The following is a 27122-nucleotide window of genomic DNA, read 5'->3' as shown; positions in this document are numbered from 1 at the left end:
ATTTAATTAAAACTATCCAAATTTTTCTGTTGGCCACTAGATGGTACTATTTATGGAAGTTGTTAAAACTTTGTCTTAATCTTTTATAGAAGAGTCTTTTGGAAAAAGATACATTTATCCTTTTTTTTCATATAGATATAACTTGACATCATTGCCAGTTGAAGACAGGGTATCTCTTTTTTATGAAGAGGAAAACTTGATAAAAGATAAAAACCTTGATTTGATATATAAATATATTAAATATTTCTGTCATTTTGTAAAGGTTCATGTTTGAATAGCCATGCTCAAGTTTACATGAAAAATATCCACTATCAGCTTGTGATGATTTGTCAATAAACTAAATTGAAGAAATAGACTGTCTTCATTGATACTATAGTGGTGTGTTTATATGTTTGTAGATAAGAAAATACAATTTGAGTTTTTCAGATTGCTTCCAAAATGTATCTAGAAAGTTGCCATTGATATCTTCTTTAGAATTGCAGTCACAAAAATTTGGTGAGGTAATTTGCTTCAGATGGTTTTAAAATAGCAGTTGTGCCGAGTTCCGGTTTGTAGTGCTTCGGTGGCAGGCAGAAATCCGCGATCGTGCGCGGTTTCTGCCTGGGCTCGCCACTGGAGTGCCCCAAGCCAGTTGGCTTCGGGGCTAAGCCACCCCGTAGAGGTGGTGAAGACAGGGGAGACCCAGCAGGGTTTGAGGGGAGCCGCACCTCTCCTCCTCAGCTGGCTAAACTCCCTTTTCCGAAGGCGGCAGAGCGGCGGTCAGAAATGGCCGCCTCAAAGAAGCACTCAGCCGGAAAAGAAAGTGCAGGAGGAAGTTAAGAAGTGAAAGTTTTTGGCTGACCGGGACAAAAAGCAACAACTAAGATACCCTGGAATTTAAATTTTGCAAAAGATACATCGCTCCCAAAGAAGAGCTGGAAGCAGCGAACGAAAGTGAAAACGGAAAGTTTTTTTTTTTCCTTCACTCTCCTTCCTCACGCTGACAACGAGAAGATTTGAATAAAGAAATCGGAAAAATCCGCTTTGGCACCAACAGGTAACTAAGCTGGAAATATAATTAAATGCCAAAGGGACAATAAAGATTTCTCAACGCTTAAAAATCCTTTTTTTGCTATAAGTGGGAAGGGAGAGGAAAAGAATAAGGGCAGGACTTCAAAGGAGGAGACTGCTTGGAATTCAAAAGAATTTAAAAGTTAAATCTTAACAAGATTTCTAAAGGATACATTTTAACTGGAACTTTGCAACTAAATAGTAACCCCAAGAAGGGAAAGCGAAAAAAGAAGAAAGTGTTAAAAGAAATAGTTTTGTGTATTTGGATTGTTTGGTGACTTTGGAACTTTTGGAAATCACATTTGAATGACTGAAAACGATTGGGTGGTTGTTTAAAAAAGAAAAAAAGAAAACTCTATAATGGCATCACTTTTGGATGAACGGAATGAACTGGATTAATTGAAAATTGAATTTAAAAAATTTAAAGAACAGGAACAAGAAGGGAAGGGCTCCTCTGGTGTTTATCAGAAACAGCAAGAAAAGTCTGTGCAACAAGAAGACTGGGACAAAGAAGAAGCCATTTTTAATGAACAAGTAATTCTATCTGGGGGGAAAAGGGAAAAGGGGGAAAGAGAATGGAGAATTTAAGACCTAAAAAACAGCCAAAAAAGGGAAAAATAATGTGAAAAGGGGATATAATGTTGGAAAGTGACAGAAAAGGAGAATTCGGGGAAATGGAAGAGGAGAGACGGGGGTAAAAAGGGCAGAGAGAAGAAAGGGAAGAAGCAAGGGAAGAGAAGTTACGAAGGCTTGGAGCAAGATGTAAAGAAACAGGATTTATTCAGAGGTAATGGGTGAAAATTTAACTGAAGGGATTCTGTAAAGGCACATAAGATTGTATAGTTATATTTGCAATAGAAATAATGTTAGAAAATTGGAAACAACATATGATTAAAAAGTGAAATAAAATAGTTTAATTTAGTGAAACTTTTGTGAATAAAATAAATGAAATGAAATAAATGAGAGAATTGAATTAGGAAGGAATGGGGACATTTTAACTACTCAACATATCATAAAACATAAGTGAAGTGGGAAGGAAGTAATTATGGAAAGCTTATAAGTGTTCCCATAGAAGTATGATACCTATTTGAAAAGCAATGTGTAAAATGTTTAAGATTTAAATGAATATCAACATTAATGATAGAATTGAATTGGTATGGATTGTTGTTTTATTTATGTTATAAATTTGTAATCTTTTCCCTTTTTAAAAAATACATTGTGTAGTTTTAGAATGTACCAAGCAGAATCCGAATGGAAGTTATGTATTATATTAAATGTCATAATCTTTAGGGGAAAGATATAAATGCGTTATACTCCAATCAGTGACTACAGGAAAAATTTTGTTCAATGAGAAAAGATAATAGACAGCTGAAATAGGACAGACAAAGAATATAAGTATGATGATTTAAATTGAGATGTAATAAATAAAATAAAATAAAATTAAGAAAGTTGAAAGAGGGGTGAAGTTATATACAAATGGAGAATGGTAATAAGATATGGAATGGAATATAAAAATGAGTATGAATTTGAATTGGTGTCTGCACTAAGATGTAACCGGGATCAGGCTGCTTTCAAGAAAGATGTTTTATGTTTTTATGTTCTGTGTTTTGTTTGTTTATGTCTTTTTTTAAAAATCAATAAAATTTTCAAAAAAAAAAATAGCAGTTGTGCCACTTTATCAAATAATATAATGTTCTTAAATTTGCTTGGTCAATAAAATTATTTCTTTTTTATTTACATAGTTGCCCATCTCAAGTATATGACTGGATAGCTCATAAAGTTAAAATATAAAATATATTGAAATATTAAAATAAAGCATAGCAGCTTATCATAAAAAACCTCCAACATAACCAAAATGGGCTCTGACCCACATCTTAGTCCAGGGGTGGGATTCTACCGGTTCGGAATGGTTGTATAGAACCAGTTGTTACGATTCTGCACAGTTCGGTGAACTGACAAATCGAGCCTGTGGCTGGCCCCACCCCTCTCTGCCCAGTCAGTCCTTATCGTGCATACGCAACATTGCGTGCACGCCCGATATCGCTGACTGCGTTCTTTCCCTCCCAGTCACTCTTAAGGTTTTTTCTTCCCTTCCCAACGATCAGATGTTCCTATGATCAGCTGTGCTGGGATTCTCCTCGCTTACTTACTGCTTCACCCAGGAGGCTTCCTTGAGGCCCAGGAAGCCAAAAAATGGAGGGAAGCCACAGCATCCCCCCCCTCCATTTTTTGCCTTCCTGGGAGCAAAAGCGCCCCCCATCAAGTGTCTCCCTTAAGGCCAGAAGGCCCCAAAATGGAGCGCAGGGTGGGGCTGTGCCCCCCCGGCTCTATTTTTTTCCTTCCTGGGTCCCAGGGAAGCCTTCTGGGATCAAAAAGGCTTCCCTGAAGCCCAGAGGAGGCAAGTTTGCTGAAAAAAACAAACAAACCCACACCCACCCAGTCATATGGCCATGCCCACCTAGCCATGCCTATCAAACCAGTTGTTACAAAATTTGAATCCCACCCCTGTTTTAGTCCCTAGGTTCAGACACACAACTAGGTCTTCAAAGCATTTTGAAAAGGCCAGCTGGGTGGGTGTGCTCAGGGGCTACAGGTATTACCCAAAGTAAGGGTAAGTTAAGTAAATCTATCTTTAATTGTCAGAAACTGGCTGAAAAGTTTGCAAACGGTAATCACATGACCCTGGGATGCTGTAACTATTGTGAATACATGCTAGTTGTCAAGCACCAAAAGTATTGATTACATGATTCTGTAGATAATGCAACAATTGTTAAGTGTCACTGCAAGAACCAGTTATAAATAACTTTATTCAGTGCCATTGTAACTTTGAACAGTTGCTAAGTAAATGGTTGTAAATTGAGGACTACCTGTATGCTACACAAATTCAACTGTCAGAGTGATCAAATTGCTGAGATTTTGTAGCATTTACAGTACGTATAAAGCAGGATGAGATATGAAATATGTTTGAATGTAAGTATTGAGGTGTGTATATAAAGTTGATTAGAATATATTCAGTACTTGGACTTTCAAATCTTGTTACACATTGGTTTTGTAACCTTCCCCATATATGATTAAGTAAGTTAGGTAGGCTTCCTATTATAGGAATAGATAATCGGTTTGTCTGATCAGAGTTTTGATCAGATCTGCCCGTTAGAATTTTTACATTCTTCATGAGGAGAGATTCTGGGTAGGCTTCTTGACCATTTTCTTCATAAGCTATATGAGCAGTTGGTAGCTTTTTAAACTTAAATACATCACTTATTTTCAATGTCTGTAGCATGTTGCTAAGTATTTATAATTATTCCAAAAAAGATCCTTGGCCAAACAGGATGTTGTTAATAGAAGACATATGGAAAGAACACACATGCTTCAGAAAACAACATTTCCAGAATAGGGCAAGAGGTTAATGAAGAATGAATAGTTGTAATTAGGTGACAGCACATGCAGTTTGGAAAGGGGACAGTAGCTTCCTTTCTTTTATTTCTTATTGTTTGTTTCAAGAAATCTTTCAATTCCCATTAGTGTTTCTGTCTAGCACTCATAATGATAATCCCCAGGCATTTGTCTCAAATAATTCATGTAATTTAAGAATATAGTTTCTGACAGTTTTGTATCTTAATTTTACAATTGAGCATGAATTGGTTTATATACAGGTGCTATGTTCTTAAAACCTGTTTCCACATTTTTTATAGTTAGCATATTAGATATTGCTCTCCAGTAACATGTAAGTTCCTATTTTCAGAATTCATAAGTGCAAACAGCCCCCACCCAATATGTTTTCTAACATTTAACTTAAAGTAAAATTTAGACTACCATAGTAAGGCCTCTTTTAAGACAGATTAACTATTTATATGAATGTTCAATTGACCCAAAAAGAACTGAAATATGGAGAAAATATGGTTTCTTTGGAGAAGAGATGTTAATTAAAGCCTTGAGTGCTAGGGAAGATTGATTATACAGATTTAAGGGAATAAAAAGGGAAGGGAAGGGAATTTAAAGTAAACAATGTGGGACACACTTTATGCATAACTTCAGATAGGGATCTGAAAAAGAGGAAAATATTGGTCCAAAGGTATTATGTACATTTTTAAAAAATCACTGGATTTATTTTCTTTTACTCAATTCATGAACTTAATAATTACTAAATGAATTTAAATGGCAATGTTTAATATTTGCAAACTTTAAATAATGGCAAAAAGTAGTCCATAACTCAACCAGGGTTGCCTATCTTAACTATAAATGATTATAAGTAATCTAAATGAATGTAAATATGATGTGTGGTCAATGCTACACATTAATCTGCTTGAATGAATGATCTTTTATTATATAAATATATAGACCAGATTCATTGCTTGCTTAGCTATGGCTTGCTAATCATAGATTGTAAAATAAACCTTGGATTTGCTAGGTTCATCTATCACCTAAGCTATGAATCATTGTTTATCAACCACAAAGGTTGATAAGCAACTGTATAAATATTTTAACTTTGTACATTGCATTATCCTAACCAACATCACTCAAAGAACTTGAAAGAGTGGGGAAAGAAAAACATTCCGTTTCTTTTCTCATTTGGAAATACAAAAGGATAGAATTCACGGTGTAAGTTCCCATATGTATCGTAGAAATTTGTAAACTACCAAGAGGAGATTAGTAGTAAATTTTTTGAGAAGCAGATGTGAGTATGAAGTATAAATCTGCCTCATTTTGAGTCAGCCAGTTGATCCATTTAGGTTTCTAGTGCTTTCCTCTGACTGGTGACAATCAATAGATAGGTGGCTGTCTTTTGTGATGAAAATGTGTCCATGATCTAGTTTTCAGTGAGGATTTAGGAAACATATCATTTGTTTATTAATCATGTTAGCTACTTCTGAATCACAGCCCTCCCTTGCTTTCTTTTCCCAACCCAATCCATATTTCATCATAAGCAAATTCATCTGTTCCACCATTATAAATCATGGTGGTAGGTGGCAGGGACTGCATAGATCAGTGGAAGAATCAATCCTTTCCCTTGCCCAGTGAAGTTACTCCCAAGTATTTTTATATTGTTGATCTAGTCCTTCTGCTGTAGTTCACTGTTTTTTAGATAACTTTTACTTTATGGCTGGACAACTCTACAGCAAATTAAATGGACAGTCTTCAATATCAGTTTTATTTGAAAAAAAAGTATATGGGCCCGACATTAATTCTTCAATATCTGAAGCAAATAAAATTGCTGTAGGGTAGGCATTCAGTGTTTTGAATTATGTCCATTCGCTCAGAAAAAAGGACAGCTATAAGCTGGAGATAGACAAAATTATGAGCAATGTTCTTATGTCCAATAAGTGGACGTTCCATGTTTTACCATGCCCATTGTAAGAGCAGACTCCCTCGCCCCAGACTGTTTTGTAAGGACATTGACAAGGCTATCAAGACTCCAAATTGGCTAATTAGGCCTCAGAGTTTGAAGTCTCTTGAATTATTTCATGGCATAATTTCTCTCTTGAATAGACTCTTAAAATGCTACGGTTAAATTCAATAACTTTTTAATCTAGAAACTTGTTAGGTTATAAAATATGTGGATTCTTCTGGAATAATGAATCCAAAAGGTTGTTTAGTTGACAAAGCAAAATTGTATATACAATTTAATTTAATTTGTTCCTAATATGGAAATTAAGTTATTTTTCTCTTCATTATTTATACATTATTTTCAAAAAGCTAAGAATGTTTGGTTGTACCATAATTATTTCTCTTTTGAATTTGCTCCAATAACGCAATTGTTAATAATAGTGTTGAATTATCACCTTGGGAACTCAGAGACCAGTCAGAACTAATTTGAACAGAGCAAACTTTTGCTGCTGTTGTTCCTGACCTCAAGAATCCCAAGCTGTGCCAAAGAGCTGTTGGGAAAACAAATACTTTGTAGGTCATAAAGAGTTTCCGGCTTCTCCTCAGGGGACTGACAACTTTAAAACATCACTTAGTGGGGCTGTGGTTCTGGCAGGGGGTCTTTTAAATCTAACAGACTGCTCCTTCCCTTGCAGTTCCTTGAGGGTTTAGTGGCTTTTGGGAAGTTCTTGTTGTATGGTCCAGGTAGAATGTTTTAATCCTTACAGAGGAATCTTCAGAGATGCTGAGCTCATAGGACTTTTCACTTCGATATTTAGCAGGGTTTCAAATGTATTGGTAGTTCTGAAACACTCTCTGAAAATGTTAAAAATATTGAAAAAATTGTCTGTGTGTAAAGAAAGTGGCAAACATCTGTATTCCTGTAAGAAGGATAGTGTTTGAACCTATGCTAAATGTCAAATGATGAATTTATTTGAACAAATGAACTCAACTTCAGTCAGTATCACCACAGATATTTTCATTCCAAAACATTTGGACGAACCAAGAAGTTACTTTTTCTGAAAATAAATGAAAAAGTTGTCTGCATTATCAAAACTGTAGACTTGATTTTAAAGCAATAACAAAACAACTTTCCGCCTTATTAGTGATCAGATCTTATTTATTTATCCTATATTTTCTGCAAGTTTTTCATAGTAAATTATAATTCTTGATTTTATATGAATGCTATTTTATTTTAAAATAATGTGATCTATTTCTTATCTAAGTTAGCTTTATGCCCTTCCAGTTCTGCTGTAGAAAACATTTTAATTAGGATGTTTGGATTTATTGAGTTGCTTAATATTATGGCTCTTTGCTACATTAGCAATAGCCTTGGAAAAAATTGACAATAATAAGCAAGTTTTAAAGCCCTAAATACAACAGAAAAATCTTCCTCCTTTCTGTGATAGTTATCAAACAATTACCCAAATCCTTTTTTTAGTAAGTCTGGATTCAAGAAAATAATTAGCACTATTGATTTCCCTAGGGGGAAAAAGTGGCAGATTTGTGGCAAATATGTTCCACATTGACAGGTAAAGCAGTTAAATTGTGTAACTTGGCATTTAAGATGTTTCATTTCTCTGTCTTTGATATAGACATAGGCATATGTATGCTGAAAAATATTAGTGCCTTATTTTATCTGTGTACCAATATGAATTGTACATATACGTTTGTATAATATTCCAATTTGAGTGGCTAAAGTTGTGTTAATAAAATGCAAGTGTAATGTAGGATTGTATACAAAATCATTGTGCTGAGTAAAGAAAATGACATTGCAGAGAAAGAGTTTAATTTTTTAAAGCTTACCACTTAGTTCAAGAAACCCAAATACAAGAAGAATATGTGTCTATCACAACATTATTAAATTGTAGGTTACTGTCCAGTCCAGGGATGGGCTTCAAAAATGTTAGCAAAGAGTTCTCTGCCCGGTTGCTGGGTGGGTGTGGCCATGATGGGCATGGCATTGGGCTCCTGTACCATGGCGGGGGTTGTTTTTGCCCTCCCCAGGCTCCGGAGGCTTTCCTTGAGCCACTGAGAGGGTGAAAATGGCCTCCCCAGGCTCCGGAGGCTCTCTGGAATCCAGAAACAGGCCCATTTCCAGCTTTCCCAAACTTCCAGGAGGCCCGTTTTTCGCCTTTTCTGAGCCTCTGTGCGTGCCCTGCACTTACTTGCATCCAGAATGGGCCATGTGGGGACTCCTGGGAGGGGCGGGGAATCTTATCTAGGGACTCTCCCAAATCCCTGTGAATCCCCAGCAGCCCACTCATGAACCAATCCCTTATTTCATCTTGGAAATACATTCCGTTATCAAATAATCCAAATGCCAGTAAAAAGCACAAAAATTGTAAAGAGTACAAGGAATGGCCTTGGGAGGACAATGGGAAAACCCATTACCAAGAATACAATCATACAAATGTGGTTTAGGATAATTCCAAGAAACTAACTGATTTCTTAGTTATTTCTTTTTACTGATCTATAGTATAGAGCTGACATGTATATTATACATGTCCATAGAAATGGATCTTAATATCTCCTTAATGCCCTTTCAGTCTATGTATATACAGCATAGAAACTTTCTATGTATCATGTAGTAGTATCATAGCAGGTTGAAAGGGAGAGTGGAGATCATATTATTACTTATCTTGCTTAGTTTTTATTTTGTTCTTTCAAATAAATAAACAGAAAAAAATATTTTTTTAGGTCAGGGATCACAAACTCATGGCTTTCAGGTCACGTCATTCATTTTCTACATTGCGGTGAATCACTACATTCTCATAATCATCTAGTTCAGACTTCAGTTATGCTATTGTTTAGTGTTTACATTATATTTTGAAGGTGTTAATTTTGAAAAACAGCTGCACTGTAATCTGGTTCTCTAAATTGCAACGAATTTAACTATTTTCCCAGTATTTAGACTAATTGTCAGCTTTCAGCCCATAATAATTTGACATTTGAACAGAATCTTGTAATTGAAATCCATTCATAAATGTTTTGCATTCTGCACTAAAGGGGATCAAAGTTGACGTACATGACATTCCATCAAATATTTCAAGATTGTCATCCATCTCCTTTTATTCTTTTTTTATCAAGGCTGAATATCTGTAGCTGCTCCAAATTCTACTTTCCACTTAGTTTCTAGTATTCTGATTATTCTCATTACACTATATTGAATCTGATCCAAAGTTTTCTAAATAAATTGGACATACAGATAGGCCTTGGCTTACAATGGCAATTGGAATCAGAATTGCTGTCACTAAGTGACATGGTCATAAAACACAACCACAGTCCTACTTACTGTTGTTAAGTGAAGACCACATATATTAGTAAGCAGGGATTTCACCTGACTGTGATTTTGGACTTCCTGGAGGTTTTCTCACTTATTTTACTTGTAATAAGCAGGCAAGGAATATCAGAAATCCTGATCATGTGACTCTTAGATTCTGTTACTTTTATCTTATATCAATAATGTAGTGTTCTAGTATTTCTTGTGTTTGTTTTCTGACCTGACTACCTCAAAAACTAACATGCATTGAATATTGTTGTTTTCCTTTGAAAGAATGTCTTAATTGAGCCCCTATATAATTGTAAGGCACCTCTGTAGCATTTACACAGATGATGAATAAGTTGCATAGCCACTCCATAAACAAAATATATTTTAACAATTCTCCAGTTAGACTATTATTCCTACCCATTTTTGAGTAAGGAAAAATAACACAAAATGTAAACAGTAGCTGAAAAACCTATTGCAGAAGTTCACATCAATTCAGCAAGCTTGAGTGATACTCTCTGCAACCAGTAGTTTACAGAGAAACTGATGCAAGGCAAGAAAAATGTAAAATTGTTAAGCTAAATGGTTCTAGGATACACATAACAGGATTGTTGGAGACAGTGGGTAAATAGAAGAGCTGGTTTTGAAAAGAGACAGATAAGTTGGTAGACCTACTGGCTCCAGGTTGTAGTTCAATTAGTCCCAGCCTATGAAAATCAGGTATTGGGAAGCCAAATACAATGGCAGAAAAAAGGCAGTTTGCGAGAGGAGGGAGAGAGCTAACTGAGAAACAAGCTCTGGCAAAACAGAGAGAAAAAAGGAATAAAAGGAAGCTTGGAAACACACACACACACACACACACACACACACACGGCACTTTTTTTATTGGCAGAAGGACTAATTGCAAGTAATAGCTGGAAAAAAGATGTGACACTTGGCACAGAGCATCTAGGAACATTAGCTGACACTTGTCCCTAACATAGAGCAGAGGAGCCTGAATTGTCCTCTGTTCAGAGGATGCTTCAGCTGGTAGGTAATTAGTTGGTGGGTGAACCAAGAGGAGAAACAGGCTAAATTCAGATGAGTCAGAGAAAAAGAAGAAGCCTGGAAAAAAGTGATATAAGAAATTTATTCTGCCTTTAGAAAGACTTGAAACTTGATATTTTAGTGTTGTTTAAAATTCCTATTATTCTGTTGTAGCATTTGTCTATTTGTGGGCTGTTTTTTAATGATACATGTAAAAGCTATAAAAAGTTGACAATTAGAAGTGGAATATTCTTTTTCTTTGTTATTGGATACTGAAGAGAGAAAGAAATCTCCCCAGCCCCAGATCCCACTGGATTGAAGCGGTATTATATAAGCAGCAGTAAAATAAAGTTGCATTGAGAGTTCTCCCTGCTGATGGAAACTTTGGCAGCTCTTAATGAGAAGACTTTCAGCAGGAACTAAAACGATTTCATTGAGTGCTGCATCAGGGTTGTGTTTCACTTCAGGGGCTGCGAGGGTGTGGCCAGTTCAACATCCCTCATCGAGGCTCTGTTTTCGGCCACAATGGTCTCCTGCTGCCCTCTGCCAGCGAAAACGGAGCTCCGTTTTCACTGGCAGAAGGCTGCAGGAGGCAGTTGCAGACAAAAACAGCACGCAGCCTCCCCAACCTCTGTTTTCACTGGCAGAGGGTTGCAGGAGGCCATCACGGCTGAAAATAGAACCTGGGAGGACCGCGCATTGCACTCCCAAGCTCGCTTTCGCTGGCAGAGGTGCTGCAGGCCGGTCCTTCATTGTTTCAAGGGTGGTCCTGCAGGCCAGATCTAAGCAGCCTGAAGGCCGAATCCGGCCCGCGGCCCTTGAGTCTGATAGCCCTGAACCCAAAAGATCTGAGTTGGTAAATCTGTTGGGGAATCAGCTCTCAGTATTGCTTTCTATTGCTAGAATACAATTACACTTCTGAGCAGATTTCCCTATATAATCTACATATCCATTATTCACTAATTCAAGAAATTTGGATGAATGGATACAAGATAAATTTCATAGATGATGAGTGATAGGTTTATCCAGATAGCATTTATGATCTGCATGCAGTAGAAGACAATAAATTTGGGCATAATAGTGCAATCATAAATCAGACTGATTTGTTTTTTTATGTGTTCCATATTGTCAAAGTTGTTTTACAGTTTCTTTTTATCTATGTAGGAAAAGCAATAAGATTATATCCTTGCTTCATATTTTATGGTTAGAAGTTTCTAAAAATTAAAATACATTTTCATCTTAAGGTTCTAATTTGAATTTATCATATAAATGAAAGTAGAATTGATATTGAAGGATTTTGCTTCTATGTTTTTGTATAATTCCCATATGAATCTGAGAGTGGCTAGTTAACCTTTGAATTCTAAGTTAGTATTTAAATATCTGCCTTCCAAAAGGGAAGGTGTATCCTCCCTTTTGGAAGGAGGACATTTTTAGTGAAGGAATTAATGGAGCAGTTTGAGGTTTTCCATTTAGAATGAAATTAAATGATACCATATCATGATGCAAATAAGAGCCAATTTTGTGTAGACTTAGACTAGTCACCCTCTCAGTCAGAAGAAGGCAGGACTTTTTTTAAAAAAATTATTCAAATTCACATTAATGTAATGATAAAACAAAAATACGATAAAACTGGATTCATTATTTTTTCCAGGCAAGTTGCGCATACAACAGTTGGCAGAGAACACCAGATACTTCCGAAGACAACTTAAGAAAATGGGATTTATAATATATGGAAATGAAGATTCTCCTGTTGTACCTCTGATGCTCTATATGCCAGCAAAAATTGGGTAAAATTTAGAAATAGTTCCCAATATATATTCTGAAACGTAGTCATTTTGAAAGAGAACATGTTGTGGCACCAGATTAAAAACTCAATGTTAAAGACAAATCTTATTTTTAACAGGCCGCATTTAAGGTCAACAGGCTTAGATTCTTTTTTTCAGCAGTGTAAAACTGCAGAATACTAAGTAATTCTTCTACTGGAATTCCTCTATTACTTGTGCTAAGTAATACAACTGTCATCAGCTAGAGAGGAATGTAGTAGAATTCTTAATAAATTAATGCTCAAGCTGAAGTTGGGGTGTTATAACAGAGTCCTTCAAGTTTTAAGTTACAAGTAGCCTGCTGAAAGACAGCCCCTGCCAAATAGAATCTTTTTAACTCTGAGAACTGGATTATTTTTTTTTAAGAAGACCACCTTAAGATTGAACAAAAGAGATCTTTGTGTACAGATATTAAGTCATAGCAGTTGACAGTAACCTCTCAGGCATTCCTCACCATCCCCACCCCCATTGTGCTAAACAGCACCAATCCTGTTTTTGTTGTGGTTTCATTTGTTCTGCCTTGTCCCTTTGCAGTGCATTTGGACGAGAGATGTTGAAACGGCATGTAGGAGTTGTTGTAGTGGGCTTTCCTGCTACACCTATCATTGAATCCAGAGCAAGAATTTGTTTGTCTGCATCTCATAACAGAGAGATACTAGACACTGTAAGTACCTACGTTTCTGTCTGTCTTGTCCTTCTCAAAAAATCTATGTACTTTTTTGTTTAAATATAATTAGCTGTAGAAATTAGATACCGAAGAAAGACTTTGTTCAGGAGTGAATCACATGAGTCTAGGACACATCAGTAAATCGAGATGGAGAGTCTCTTACTGAGTTAGAGACTTGATATGTTCATTACTTGAGCTAGTGCATTGAGTCAATTATTTTATGCACTAGTAGGCATATGAAGATATTCTACACAACTTTTGTTCTGCAACATTATAATTCTTCCTTTTGGAAAGATTAATTAAATTCAATGTAATAGTTAATGGGGATTTTTGTGCCAATGAAAACTTTGCTTTTGTGTGCCAAATTATAATTTAATTGAGCAATAACAATGTTTTAATATGCTGTATTGTGAAAAGATTGCTCTTTTATAACTCCCGATAAATCTTAGTTTTGGCTTTTTATTTCAATAAAACACTGCCAAACGTTTTCTTTCCAATTATTTAAAAGATCTTGACCTAAGCAGTCAATAGCACACACATACATACATTGCTTCATGTACAAAAACAAATATTATATTATACATTTGCATGGCTAATATAATCAGTCTGGAAAAAAAAATAGCAGAGTGAGCATTTGTATATGTGCGTGTGTGCGTATGTTTACAGAGTAAGAAAAATTATGTATAAACATAACAAATGTATTTTGAAGTATCAGCATTTCCAATTAGGCAGCAGCTCCTAATGTCACCGCCTTTTGTTATTAGAGTATTTTAAAATTACTATTTGAATTTGTATAGATTGACTAAAAGGTACATTCCCTTTCTCAGCAAGCTATTTTGTTAAAAAGTTGATTTGCTACAGCCCAGTCTTAGAAAATTGTTAATCATGTTAATATAGGTAATCCTCAACTTATAACAGTTCATTTAGTGATTGTTCAAAAAAACCTTTTTTAAAGTAAATGTACTTAGATTATATGTAAAGAACTAATAAATGTTTCATGGTATATGCTTTCACTGTTGCTTTTGACAGAGTATAACCCTTTAAAACATATGTAAATATTGATTTTTAAAATCTCACAAATTCTTGATGCTGTAGTGCAGGGGTCACCAAACTTTCGGACCTCAGGGACCACTAAATTCATAATTTTAAATTATAAATTTAAAATACTAACATGAATCTAGCATGCTGCTCGCTGAAGCGCCTGGAATCCCAGTGACAGGATGGGGTCCTTCAGGCACTTAGCTTGGCCGCCTGTTTCTGCAACTTTAAGCACTCCAAGAGCCATTTGGACACGTTTCCCACAGAAAGCAATACACTGGAAGCCACAAAACCTGGGTGGGCGTGGCCAACTCAATGTCACTCATTCCCAATCTGTCAAATGACCACCCCCCAGCCATGCCTATCCAGGTTTTGTGGCTCCTGGTGTTTTCTATGGGAAACATATCTCTCTCCTCCCCCCTCTGATTCTTTGGGACTCATGGGTACTTCTTCCACCCTTTGTTGGTGCCGGACGCACCTCAGTCACTAAGGAGAGCCACGACCTGCTCTCTGCCCCAAGACACTTGCCCAACCCAGCTGTGGCTGATGCTCCGTGTCATAATGGGCTTCAGGAGTAGGAGGGGATGCTGTCTCCCCCATTGTGAAGTATGATAAATTTAACTGCTCCGCAAGGCGCTGCCATGGAGGTGCCAACAGCAGTGGCAGAGAGAAATGGCTGGGTTGGGCTAGTGTCTTGGGGCAGAAAGGAAGTCACACATCTTCCTGAGCAACCCCCAACCTTACTTTCTCAGGCCAGGTGAGGAATGACTGGGAGGTGAGGACGAGGGGCGTGGCCAGCCGCTGGTGGGCTCAACCGACAGGGAGTCATAAGAGGTGGATGAAAGAGCCATGGGTTGCCGACACCCATTGCTTCGGCTGCTCGCTCCACCTCCTCCCCTTGCCACCACAGCACCATTACCTCGTTTCAGCCAGTGTGGGCTACACTACTCTTTGCACGTTGCACCACCAGCAAAGTTACACGTTGCACGTACCATCCTCTACAGCGGTGATTTCCAGCCCCACCACGAGCTGCCTGGCCAGTCCCATATTCTAGAGTTCTAGTCAAATGACTGGCCCATTGATCATCCTTGAGCAGCACCCGGGTGCACTGCAGACCACCAAAATTCTCTTGCAGACCACCAGTGGTCCATGGACCACCAGTTGGTGACCACAGCTGTAGTGAACATACTTCTTTAAGTAAGTAACTTCCATGGTTACATGATATCAGTAACGGGGGTCCATTTTTACTTAAATAATAGCAGTAGAAAATGGAGGCTCTGAAAATCATCATGGAGTCTTAATCCTTTCTTCTTTCCAAATATTGATAATGTAAGAAAAAAGTAGATAAATTTGATTGGTTTTATTGAATTTACATGATAAATAGACTCTAAAGCAGCTTTCCAGAATGTAAACTGAAGAAGTGGGAAGACAGGCCATTTGTACCTTGTCTAATCATATCTGGTCTTATTTTTGCTTACTAAAGTGAATATTGCTCTTTCCTTCCTCCTCCTTCATTGTCAAGAATATTCTAATTTTTCTAAGAAGCTTAAATTTGCAATGCTTTCTTATGAAATCATCCCATATGATAAAGAATAGTTCCCTCTTACAGTGTATAAGTAGGTGATATAAATATATCTTCTTTGCCTCAATCAATCATTTTTATTTAGTCATAGACCAAATAAATAAAAGAAAATGGAAAAATCACAATTAAGATAAAAAGAAAAAACATAGAATTCGAAAACATTGAAGAAAAATTGGAGAAGATACTACAACATACTATATAAACTATAGAGTAGTAGGTTAAAGGTGATCAATGAAATGAAATCAGTAACAACTTGAGACAGAATGATCAGAGCAACCAGGATGTTTCTTGAAAAGTGTAGATGATAATTCTTGGCAACCACCTGCATAGGGGAAATAACATGTTCCATTCTTTCAATTATTCCTCATCCACACAGTTTTTGTTCATAAGAAGTATTTTGATATAACTTTGCCTGAAAATACTTTGGCCCTGAACCAGAGCAAAGATTTTCTATATATAAAATATATTCCCATGGGTTAATTTCTTTTCAGGAATGAAAAATATACTTCCCTAAAATCACGGTTCACTGATGCCTTTTCCTTTGTAGTCTCTGCAAGTCACAATTTATTAATTTTAAATTAATAAAATCCTAAATCTAAGTTCAAGAATAACAGTCTTTCAATAAAAAAAATCAATCACAAATTATTTCCATATGATTTTTTTTTTTTTTGCTAAACTGTTGCCTAAAATAAAATAGCACTAAGATATATTTGGCCATGTTTACTTTAATACCTTTTTTCTTCTTGTTCTCTTTCAGTTCCAAGAAGGTTTATTTAACTTGAGGCAACGAGCAGGGAAAGAAAAAGCTCCCAACTATTTCATTACTTTGATGTTTCAGGATATGTGGCACTCACTCAGTTGTTCATTTTATATTCTTGACTGTTGAATCCAAGTGGTTGTGAATGGATAAGATCTATTGAATTGTTGATGAAGAGCTTAGCAGAGCTTTTCTGAGATGTTGCTTCATAAATTGGAGCAAACATTAAAAGATAAAAAGTGAGAGGGATTATCTCTCTCTCTCTCTCTCTCTCTCTCTCTCTCTCTCTCTCCCTCCCCTCCCTCCCTCCCCCCCTCCGTCTGTCACACACACACACACACACACAGTTGTTTTGTCAAGAAAAGTTGGAGGAAGGAATGCTGTGTACACCACCTTGAGCTCTTGGAGGAAAGGCAGTATGTAAAACTAATACATCTGTCTATTTAAAAACAAGAAAAACAATTTATAATGTAAATGAAAAACAGTTAACAATATTTTCTGTAATCTTGCAAGAGCTATAGGTGTTTGGAGTGAACATTTTATCTATTTGGTTTACATACTGCTCCATTTGTTACTAACTCTGAGTGCCACATATTTCTATTCAGCAAAGGATCAAAAAACTGTAGCAAACATTAAAATTCAGAATATATTTTTAAAAATGAACAGGGACACAAATACTCAACTTCCAAATTGTATTCAGGTTTTCCCAGGATCAGCATTTGCCTGCTGTCTTATTTATTTCTGTTAGTCTTGAATGGATGCCTTCCTAAGCATATCAGATTATTATCTTTAGAGAGCTCATTGAATACTACACTTTCAGACCTTGGTTTAAGAGCTTGAACTCTGTTTTCTTAAAATTAAAGCTGAGATTTTCAGATGTCTACATTTGACCCTGTAGCATTTATAGAATGTATTTTTGGTGTATGCTTATTCAAATACAGCATTTACTGCAACTCAGTAGATATTGCAATTAAACAGTTACATGAAATAAATACAAAGTCACACCATAGCTATATCAGATTATGGTACAGAACTCTGTAACCATTTAGAGAGGGCTGAAAAGCACTGTAGTGGTATATAAGTATAAAAGCTTTTGCTATAATAAAAAAACAGATCTGCCAACATCTAGAAACAAGTAAAGTAATAACTAGCAGTCAGCATGGGTTTGTTAAAAACAGATCTCCAAACCAATCTTATTTCATTCTTCAACACAGTGACTAAATTAGTAGACCAGCAAAATACTGTGGACATAATATATTTAGATTTCAGCAAGGCATTCGATAAAGTAGACCACAACCTACTTCTTAGTAAGCTAGCAAAAAGTGGAATAGATAGCACCACCACTAGATGGATTTGCAACTGGCTGGTAAACCGTATTTAATGAGTTGTCCTTAATGGGTTTAAGTCTAATGGAGGGAAGTAAGCAGTGGGGTGCCACAAGATTCCCTCTTAGGCCCAATACTCTTCAATATCTTCATTAACGACATAGATGAGGGAATAGAAGGGGAATTCACCAAATTTGCAGATGATACTAAGCTGGCAGAAATAGCTAACATCCAAGAAGATAGGCTTAAGATCCAGATGGATCTTGACAGACTAGAATACTGGGCCATGTCTAATAAAATGAAATTCAATATAGAGAAAAGTAAAGTCCTACACTTAGGCAAGAAAAACCAAAAGTACACATATAGACTGGGTGAAACCAGGCTCAATAGCAGTAACTGAGAGGGACCTTGGAGTCTTAGTGGACAACCAGCTAAATATGAGCCAGCAGTGTGCAGCAGCTGCCAAAAAAGCTAATGCAATCCTAAGTTGTAATAACAGAGGGATACAGTCAAGATCAAGGGAAGTACTAATACCACTCTATAAAGCCTTAGTAAGACCACACCTAGAGTACTGCATCCAGTTTTGGTCACCACATTATAAAAAAGATGTTGAGACTCTAGAAAGTACAGAGAAGAGCAACCAGGATGATTAGGGGACTAGAGGCTAAAACATACAATGAACGGTTGCAGGAACTGGGCTTGGCTGGTCTAGTAAAGAGAAGGACCAGGGGAGACATGATAGCGGTCTTCCAATATTTGAGGGGCTGCCACAGAGAGGAAGGGGTCAAGCTATTTTCTAAAGCTCCTGTAGGCCAGACAAGGAATAATGGATGGAAACTGAACAAGGAGAGATTTAACCCAAAAATAAGGAGAAACTTTCTGACAGGGAGAACAATCAACCAATGGAACAGCTTGCCCTCGGAGGTTGTGGGAGCGCCATCAGTTGAGACTGTCAAAAAGAGATTGGACTGCCATTTGTCAGAAATGGTGTAGGGTCTCCCACTTGGGCGAGGTGTTGGACTAGATGACCTACAAGGTCCCTTCCAACTCTGATTATCTGTATCTGTATAATTCCATTTGATGTTACAAAATAACAAACTTTTTCCTGGATTCGCCATTCTTAATGAAACAAAAGGGAGCATTGGAAAGAACTAAAACAGCAAAATACTTCTCCTACTTATAAGCCTCTTCATAACACTACCTAGCTCTTTAAATCCTAGCTGTAGCATTTCTCTACTCCAAGCAGTAGCAATAATACTTACCAATAGCACTTAGACTTATAAACCACTTTATAGTGCTTTACAACCGTAAAAGATTTACAGAGTTAGCATATTGCCCCCAACAATTTGTGTCCTCATTTTACCTACCTCGGAAGGATGGAAGGCTGAGTCAACCTTATTAATTTATAAAATTAATTTACATGTGTTTTATTTTTTCAGGCTTTAAAGAAAATTGATGAAGTTGGAAACCTCTTACTATTGAAATATTCTCGTCATCGAGTGGTACCACTCCTTGACCGACCTTTTGATGAGACAACATATGAAGAGACAGATGACTGAACTCATTTGATGTCTTCTGTGAATTGAGTATGCTCCTTAGAACTTTATATGGTTCAGAGACCAAGGTTTTTGAATGCAACACTTAATGACTGCTCGGAATACACAGAATGACTTTTTACTTACCAAATTGAAGTGGCCACAAGAGCTGTTAAATTATGTATGGTAAATGGCAAAATAAATCTGAATTTTATTCCCATTGCTTCAAGGTCCAGCTATAGGTGGGTGCCTGCCCTGCGTTTTTTAAAATGCTGCATTCTTATTTATGTTGCACTAAGATTCCATTGACCTCTATTGGCACATCTGCAATACTCATCATTCTGCCATGGAGGCTTTGATGGTGTCTTAGTAAACGCTGCAGGGTTTCTATTATTTTCTCTTTATAAATGTCTGACCTTCCTCAGATTATATGACTGGTCAAATGAATCAGTTAAGATTTCTGAGGAGATTGTTGATAGCTAATTAACATGAATAGAACGAATAAACCTAAATATTTCCCTTCCTCATTATTTCATGCTGTTGGGAAGAGTGCCTTTTTATTAGTAAAATGATAATTGACATACAAGTTTAAGGAAATTACGTTCATCAATGCACAAAAGAAGTCTTCCAGACCATTGGCCACTTTGGATTTTGAGGCTGAGTATTAAGCTTTCTACATTTGGGTAAGTAGCAAATAATATTTGAGAGCAGGAGAGATTTTTATGTGAGCATTCTCTTTTTTCTGGAATGGAATTACTCATGCATACTCAACTTGTTCATATTTTCTTCATAGAGAGTATTACAAAATTATATCCTTGTGAATTCAGTTTATGTGTTCCATCAAGGAGTTTGTATTTTCCCCAATATGGTAAATATTTGATTATCACATCCTACAGAGTGAAGCTATAATAGTTACCATGTAAATCTAACATAGTAAATTATCTTGGGCAAGCTTCATCATGGAATGAGCATTGAAGTTTGAATTCTGACAGCTTATATTAGAATTTTCTGTATGAAACATTTTCTATATAAAGTTCTGAATTTCAATTGCTGATATGATGATTTTAGATTGACTGTTTAGATTTTCGATTATGAAGATGACTGAAGAATCTGAATTAAAAATTAAGAGCCAAGCTTCACATGGTATTAATCTTTTGGGGACCAGTAAAAGAATTATGATCTGATGGAAAAATAATTTATGTATTTGTGGCAGCTGACAAAACGATGTTTTCTCAATAAAAGTGTGTACAAAAGCAGTCAGATTATGTCAAAAAGTGACATCATTACCAAAATCTCAAAGTACTCAAGTGCATTGAAAAATGCAAATCTCTGTGTTGTCCATTTGCCAAATGCACCTTCCTGGGCCAGTATTTCACTGAACTATATATTAAAATTGTCTGCATTGTATATGTAACTGTAGAAAATGTCAGAAAATAAACTGAGCAAAAAAATTGCATGGAGCCAGAGGCTTATTAGCTAATGGTGGCCCATATTTTGGTAGTCATTTAATAGGCATTGCACTATAAGTTACAATTTGAAAATCTCAAATTGCACTGTGCTCCTACTTTTCTCTGTTGGTAATAATGTATATATATCCTAGATTTATAAAATAAATGTTAAACATTTTAAATTAACTTTTAAATTAACTTTTTAGTTTCTTCCTGAAATACACCTTTTTTTACACTGAGGAAGTCATATACATTTGGGTGCCAGGTGGGAAGGGAGGAAAAGAAGCAGATTTTACATTGACTTTTAAGAAAATGACACTGCATGTTAAGGTGAGAAACTGCTTGACAGAATCTACTTGTGTTCTGCTTAATAAAGAGTTCACAAAAAGGTGCCTGAACATTTTATTTCTTAAAAAAAAAAATGGTGAAAATTCCTTGCAGAATAAAAAGCTATAAGTTTTACATACTTATCCCTCCTCTTCCTCAGCCCAACTTGCTGAGAACAATTCCACACAGCATCCATTTCTTCAGTCAGTTTGGAGAGGTATCTATTTGCGACTGAGATGTTCTATATGAGACAGCATTTCTGAGAGGGAATCTGACTTGAGTCATGATAAATGAAGTAGCTATAAGAATATATTTATAGATTATAGAAATAGTGCCTAGTAACTATTTAATAGTAGAAGAATCAAAAGACATGTACTTTTGTGCCTGGGGAAAAAGGCAGAAGGAAGTGACCTCAAATTATCAATTTCACAGACATGATTTTTTTTTACATATCCACTTACAGTCAGTAAGGTGCCAAAGAGTTGGGGCCATAGGGTTTGGAGTTCCAACAGCATTACTGAGTAATAGCTGTCCCAATATGACTTTTTAAGGGAAAGTTTAAGAGTCAGATCTTGAAATTTAAATATGGATTTGATATGTGATCTCCCTGAAATCAATTTGATATATCTGTGAGCAATGAACGTGCTATCACAATAACAGATCTAATTGCTTTGGATGCCACCAAGACAAATGTGAATCTGACAATTGGTTCTTTTTGTTTTGCTTGATTTTAACAGGTTATCCACTAAAAATTTATTAAATCACAATTCACATCATGGAACAGTTTTGTACATTACCATGATGCACCAGCCTTTACCAGATATATAGGTCAGTATAAATTTTATAAATGAAACAAATTACAGATTTAATCTGTAGACAAGTCATATGTCATATCAGTCAGCTCTGATTATTCTTGGCAATTGTGTGCAAAAACGTGATCTGAGGTAAGGATCCTTATAGATCCAAATAATTACATAGTATTCACATAGAACTACTACCAAATCATAGGTCACATCTATCTACGTATTAAATTCCTCATCCTTTTGGACCCATTGTGATGTATAATACGGATTCAAGAAATGAATTGCTTCCAATTTTTTTTCAAGAAATGCAGCTGAAGCCATCACTATCATGTCTACAGTGTATTCTGATGATCCTAAATTACACCATGTTTTGCTCTGTACCTGAGATCCCTATTTATGGATTATTTGATAATAAGTGAATCTGATTTTAAAATCCTGTGAAATCAAGATATGATTTGGATTTATGCTTTAGTGCCATCATCTATCATGATGATTCCTGCAAGTGCCATATAGGAATCATAAGAATCCTTGCTCCAGAGCATACTTTTATGTTATGTTGTACATTTGGATCTCAAAAGGTTCAGTCACATGATCACTATGTCTCATTGTAAGCAGAATACATGCAACTGAGATGTGACTAATCAGACTATTATGTACAATTGTGGTTTCATTTAGAAAAAATGTATCCTAACATTTCATGATGTGGTTCCGATTCCCGAACCTGTGCTCTTAGAGGAAGAGGAGGAGGAACTGGGAATGCCTTCCTCCCCAGGACCTTCCTCTGACAATGCCTTCCTCCTTGATAATGCCTCAGGTTTCATCAGACAACTGAGAGGAACAGCCTGAGATTAATCAGGAGGCAGGCATATGGAGCATTCCCTGACAGGGAGTCAAGAGGAAGAATGTTGGCTTGATCCTAAGCGTTGTAGGAAGAAATGTGAGCAGCACCGTAGGAGGCGTGGGAGGGTCAGAGAGTGAGCTGAGTCATTGAGCCACACCCCACAGGGGATAAAAGTGGGCGTGTTGTCGGCTGGAACTTTGTACGGGACAAAGTTTAATCTTGCTTCAGGTTTTCTTTGTGAATGATTTTATGGTCTGCCTTGTGATTTTCTGGAAGTAGCTTTTTACTTTGTATCAGTTCAGACTTGGCAGGCAGAGCCTGTTGGAATGCCAAGGACATTATCAGTTCCAAAGAATTAACTCTATGAAGTCTGAGCCAGCTTGCCTGCCTGTGTTTGTGTGAGTTTGTACTCTTTCATCTTTTGGAAAGAAGAAAGGTGAGACAACATTTTTGTCCCGTACCTGACTTAAACCATCTTTTACCCAAGATGGACCAGCAGCAGCAGTTTCAACAACAGCTGCAAGATGAAAATCAAACTCTACAACAGCAAGTGGGTCAATTAACAGCCCAACTTGCTTTGCTGCAGGCTCATGCAGCTCCCCCTCCCTGTCGGAAATGCCCAGTGGCTGTGCTGGATAAGTTTTCTGGGCAGCCTGAGATGTTCCCGGCTTTCATGGGACAGTGCCAGTTATTTATGGCTATGAGGCCAGAGGATTTCCCAGATGACCAGGCTCGGGTGGGGTTTGTGATAAGCCTCCTTTCTGGCTCGGCTGCCAGATGGGCCACACCTTTGTTGCTCAAGAACAGCCCGTTATTATCTGATTACCAGGGTTTTTGGCAACACATGCACCACATGTTTGAAGACCCCATATGAGTGCAGACGGCAGCCAGGCGTCTTAAGGATCTTTGACAAGGGAAGCACCCCCTGAAGAATTTATTTCTGAATTTCGGCTTTTATGCCTGGCCTCCAACTGGAATGATGCAGCATTAATGGACGCCTTCCAGGATGGTCTGTCAGATGAGCTGCAGGACGAGTCAGTTCGAGTGGAACCAGCCCCGACCCTCGACACTCTGGTGGTGCAATGCTTGCGCATCAACGCACGTCTCCAACTGTGAAACAACTGTCACACCATTCAGGAGCAGCCATCTGCATCTGTACCGCAGCGCCCTGTGTTAACAGCACCCCGGGTCACCCAAGGTGTCATGGACATGGCCAAGGAACCAATGGAGTTAGGAGCGGTCAGACCTCACCTGACAGGAGCGAACACGGAGACGCCAAGGGGGTGTGTGCTTGTATTGTGGGGGGGCAGGACATTTCGCTATTTCTTGTCCTCTAAAGTGAAGTGGGGCACTCAAGTCTGTGCCTGAATCTCGGCGTGATCAGTCGGGAAACAAGGCAGGCCCGGACTGGGGGGAAACCCTAGGCCGGGCACGTATCAAACGCACTACAGGACTTTTTGGACAAAAACTTGGCCCGAGGGTTCATCCGGCCTTCGGCATCCCCTCTTTCAGCCCCAGTCCTCTTCGTCAACAAGAAGGCGGGAGACTTACACTTGTGCTGTGACTACCGCCGGCTAAACGCCATCATGGTGTGGAATAGCTACCCCTTGCCACTCATTCTGGAATTGTTGGAGAGGTTGTGGGAGGCCACTATATTCACCAAGCTCGATCTTCAAGGGGCCTACAACCTGGTGTGGATGCAAGCGGGGGATGAATGGAAGATGGCATTTGGCACCCAATATGGCCATTTTGAGTACACTGTGATGCCGTTTGGGTTGACCAACGCCCCCACAGTCTTCCAGTGCCTGATGAATGACTTGTTTCGGGATATGTTAGATCAGTTCGTGGTGGTGTACCTGGACAATATTCTGATCTATTCTGGGTCCAGGGACAGTCACCTTCAACACGTTTGTCTGGTCTTGCAACGCCTTCAGGAGCACCAACTTTATGCGAAGCTGGAGAAATGTTTCTTCTTCCAGACTTCCATTGAGTTCCTTGGGCACATCATTTCTCCCAAAGGAATCGCCATGGACCCGCATAAGGTGGAGGCCTTATGTAGTTGGGAACCCCCTCATGGCGTGAAGGACGTTCAATGCCTATTGGGGTTCACTAACTATTACCGGACCTTCATCCCGGGTTTTGCCAAGCTGACGGGTCCAATAACTCAGCTCCTTCGAAAGTAGGTCCTGTTCCAGTGGGGGGGCCCCTGCAGCAACAGGCTTTTGAGGCCCTCAAGAATGCTTTTGTCACAGAACCCATCCTGAGGCACCCTGATCTGCATCGTCCTTTTTTGGTGGAGACGGATGCGTCCAACGTGGCTATTGGGGCTGTGTTGTTGCAAGCCCCGGCGGATAGCGCCACTCTTTTTCCCTGCGTTTATTATTCCCGGAAACTCACTCCTTCTGAACGCAATTACACCATGTGGGAAAAAGAGTTACTGGCTATCAAGGCTGCATTTGAGACTTGGTGACATCATCTCAAGGGGGTCCGAAACAAGGTGGAGGTCCGGACGGACCATCGGAATTTAGAACATTTGTCAATGGCACAAAAGTTGAATCAGCAACAGATCCGGTGGTCATTGTTTTTTGCCCGGTTCAATTTTTCTGTGACCTATATCCCCAGTGGTCACAATCGGAGGGCGGATGCCCTGTCCCGCAAACCTGAGTACCTTTGCCCCGAGGACCCCCTTCTTCCACGGACGGTGCTGCCAGCAGAATCCTAGGCCGCAGTCCAGGAACCAGTGGACTTGCGGACTCAGGTGCAAGAGGCACAGCGCCTAGACGCTTGGTCGCAACAGAGGATGGGGGAGATTGGACCCGAATCCCCATAGACTTTGGAGGAGGGCTTACTCAAGCATCAGGGCCGGTTGTACGTACCCACGGGGCCGCTTTGAGCCCTTATGACTCAGTGTCACGACAACCCTGCAGCCAGCCATTTTGGTTTTTTTAAGACCCTCCATCTTGTAACGCAGACTTTTTGGTGGCCTCAAGTATGGCATGATGTCCACGCCTATGTCACATCCTGTGTACCGTGCAGGCAAGCAAAAGCTGCGACGGGTGCTCCTGGTCTCCTCCAACCTCTGCCGACTCCAGAAAGACCATGGAGAGCGATTTCCATGGACTTCTTGACTCATTTACCATCATTTTCAGGATTTACGACTGTGCTTGTGGTGGTCGACACGTTGACAAAAATGGCCCACTTCATTCTGTGTTGTAAATTGCCATCGGCCTGTACAACTGCCCGTTTGTTCTTGCAGCATGTTTTTCATCTCCATGGTCTGCCAGACAGGGTAGTTTCTGAACACGGTGTGCAATTTACAGCCCAATTTTGGAAAAGCCTGATGACCGTGTTACAGGTGCAGGTGTGCTTGTCGTCGGCACACCATCCAGAAACTGATGGTGGGACGGAGGTCATTGGCATTCTCGAGCAATATTTGCGTTGTTTGTAAACCACCGGCAGAACAATTGGGTTGATTATCTCCCTCTGGCGGAATTTGCATTCAACAATTCCCAGCACACCTCCATACAAATGACACCATTTTATGCTAATGTGGGGTACCATCCACGGTTCTTTCCGTTGACACTATTAGATTCCCCTGTTACTGAGACTCAGGAATTCCTTTTGGAACTACACTCAGTTCAGCAGTTAGTTCAGCAGCAACTGATATGGGCCAAGGAAGATTACAAGTGGTTCGCAGATCGATTTCGATGGGCAACGCCTCTGCTGGCTGTAGGAGACCATGTGTGGTTGTCCACAAAACATCTTCAGGTTGACCACCCGATAAAGAAGCTGGACCACCGGTTCATCGGCCCATTTCCCATCGAGACGGCCATCAACCCCGTAGCCTATTGACTGACTCTACTGTGCTCCATGCGAATTCATCCAGTCTTCCACCGTTCCCTTTTGGTCCCTGATGCCCCTTCATGTGATCTTCGACATTCCGCAGCTGATGATCCACCACCTGTGCCCAGTGAAGATGACGCAGTTGACGGCAACATGGTTGGCATTAGGGATTCCCGCTGGCTGAAAGGGCGGTTCCAGTATTTGATCGAGAAGCAGGGGGATGGGCCAGAGGCCCTTTCCTGGGTGAATGCTTCCATGATCCACACCCTGGACCTTATACGGATGTTCCATTACCATTTCTCCTTGAGACCACATCCTGACCGTCAGACTCGGGGGAAGGGCAGTGTTGTGATAGTGTTGTGGCTCCGATTCCCGAGCCTGTGCTGTTAGAGGAAGAGGACTCGGAAGATGAGGAGGAACTGGGA

The 27122-nt window shown here is 38.6% G+C and overlaps 1 protein-coding gene and 1 pseudogene across 1 annotated transcript in view; both read left to right on the top strand.

Moving 5' to 3' along the window:
• The window catches only part of SPTLC2 (serine palmitoyltransferase long chain base subunit 2), a 57786-nt gene extending 36515 nt beyond the window's left edge, over window positions 1–21271 (top strand). Inside the window, exons 10-12 of the mRNA XM_026712487.2 lie at window positions 12360–12495; window positions 13066–13195; window positions 19340–21271. Coding sequence (XP_026568272.1) covers window positions 12360–12495; window positions 13066–13195; window positions 19340–19459 — 386 coding nt within the window. The 3' untranslated portion in view covers window positions 19460–21271. The remainder of the gene's footprint in view (window positions 1–12359; window positions 12496–13065; window positions 13196–19339) is intronic.
• Window positions 21272–24683: 3412 nt separating this feature from the next.
• Window positions 24684–25803, top strand: LOC148128242 (uncharacterized; annotated as a pseudogene).
• Window positions 25804–27122: the final 1319 nt, after the last annotated feature.

This window comes from Pseudonaja textilis, chromosome 1, assembly GCF_049901715.1.
Source record: "Pseudonaja textilis isolate UNSWEBS1 chromosome 1, rPseTex1.2, whole genome shotgun sequence".
NCBI lineage: Eukaryota > Metazoa > Chordata > Lepidosauria > Squamata > Elapidae > Pseudonaja > Pseudonaja textilis.
The sequence above is the reverse complement of the archived record's forward strand: the minus strand, read 5'-3'. Positions and strand labels throughout refer to the sequence as shown.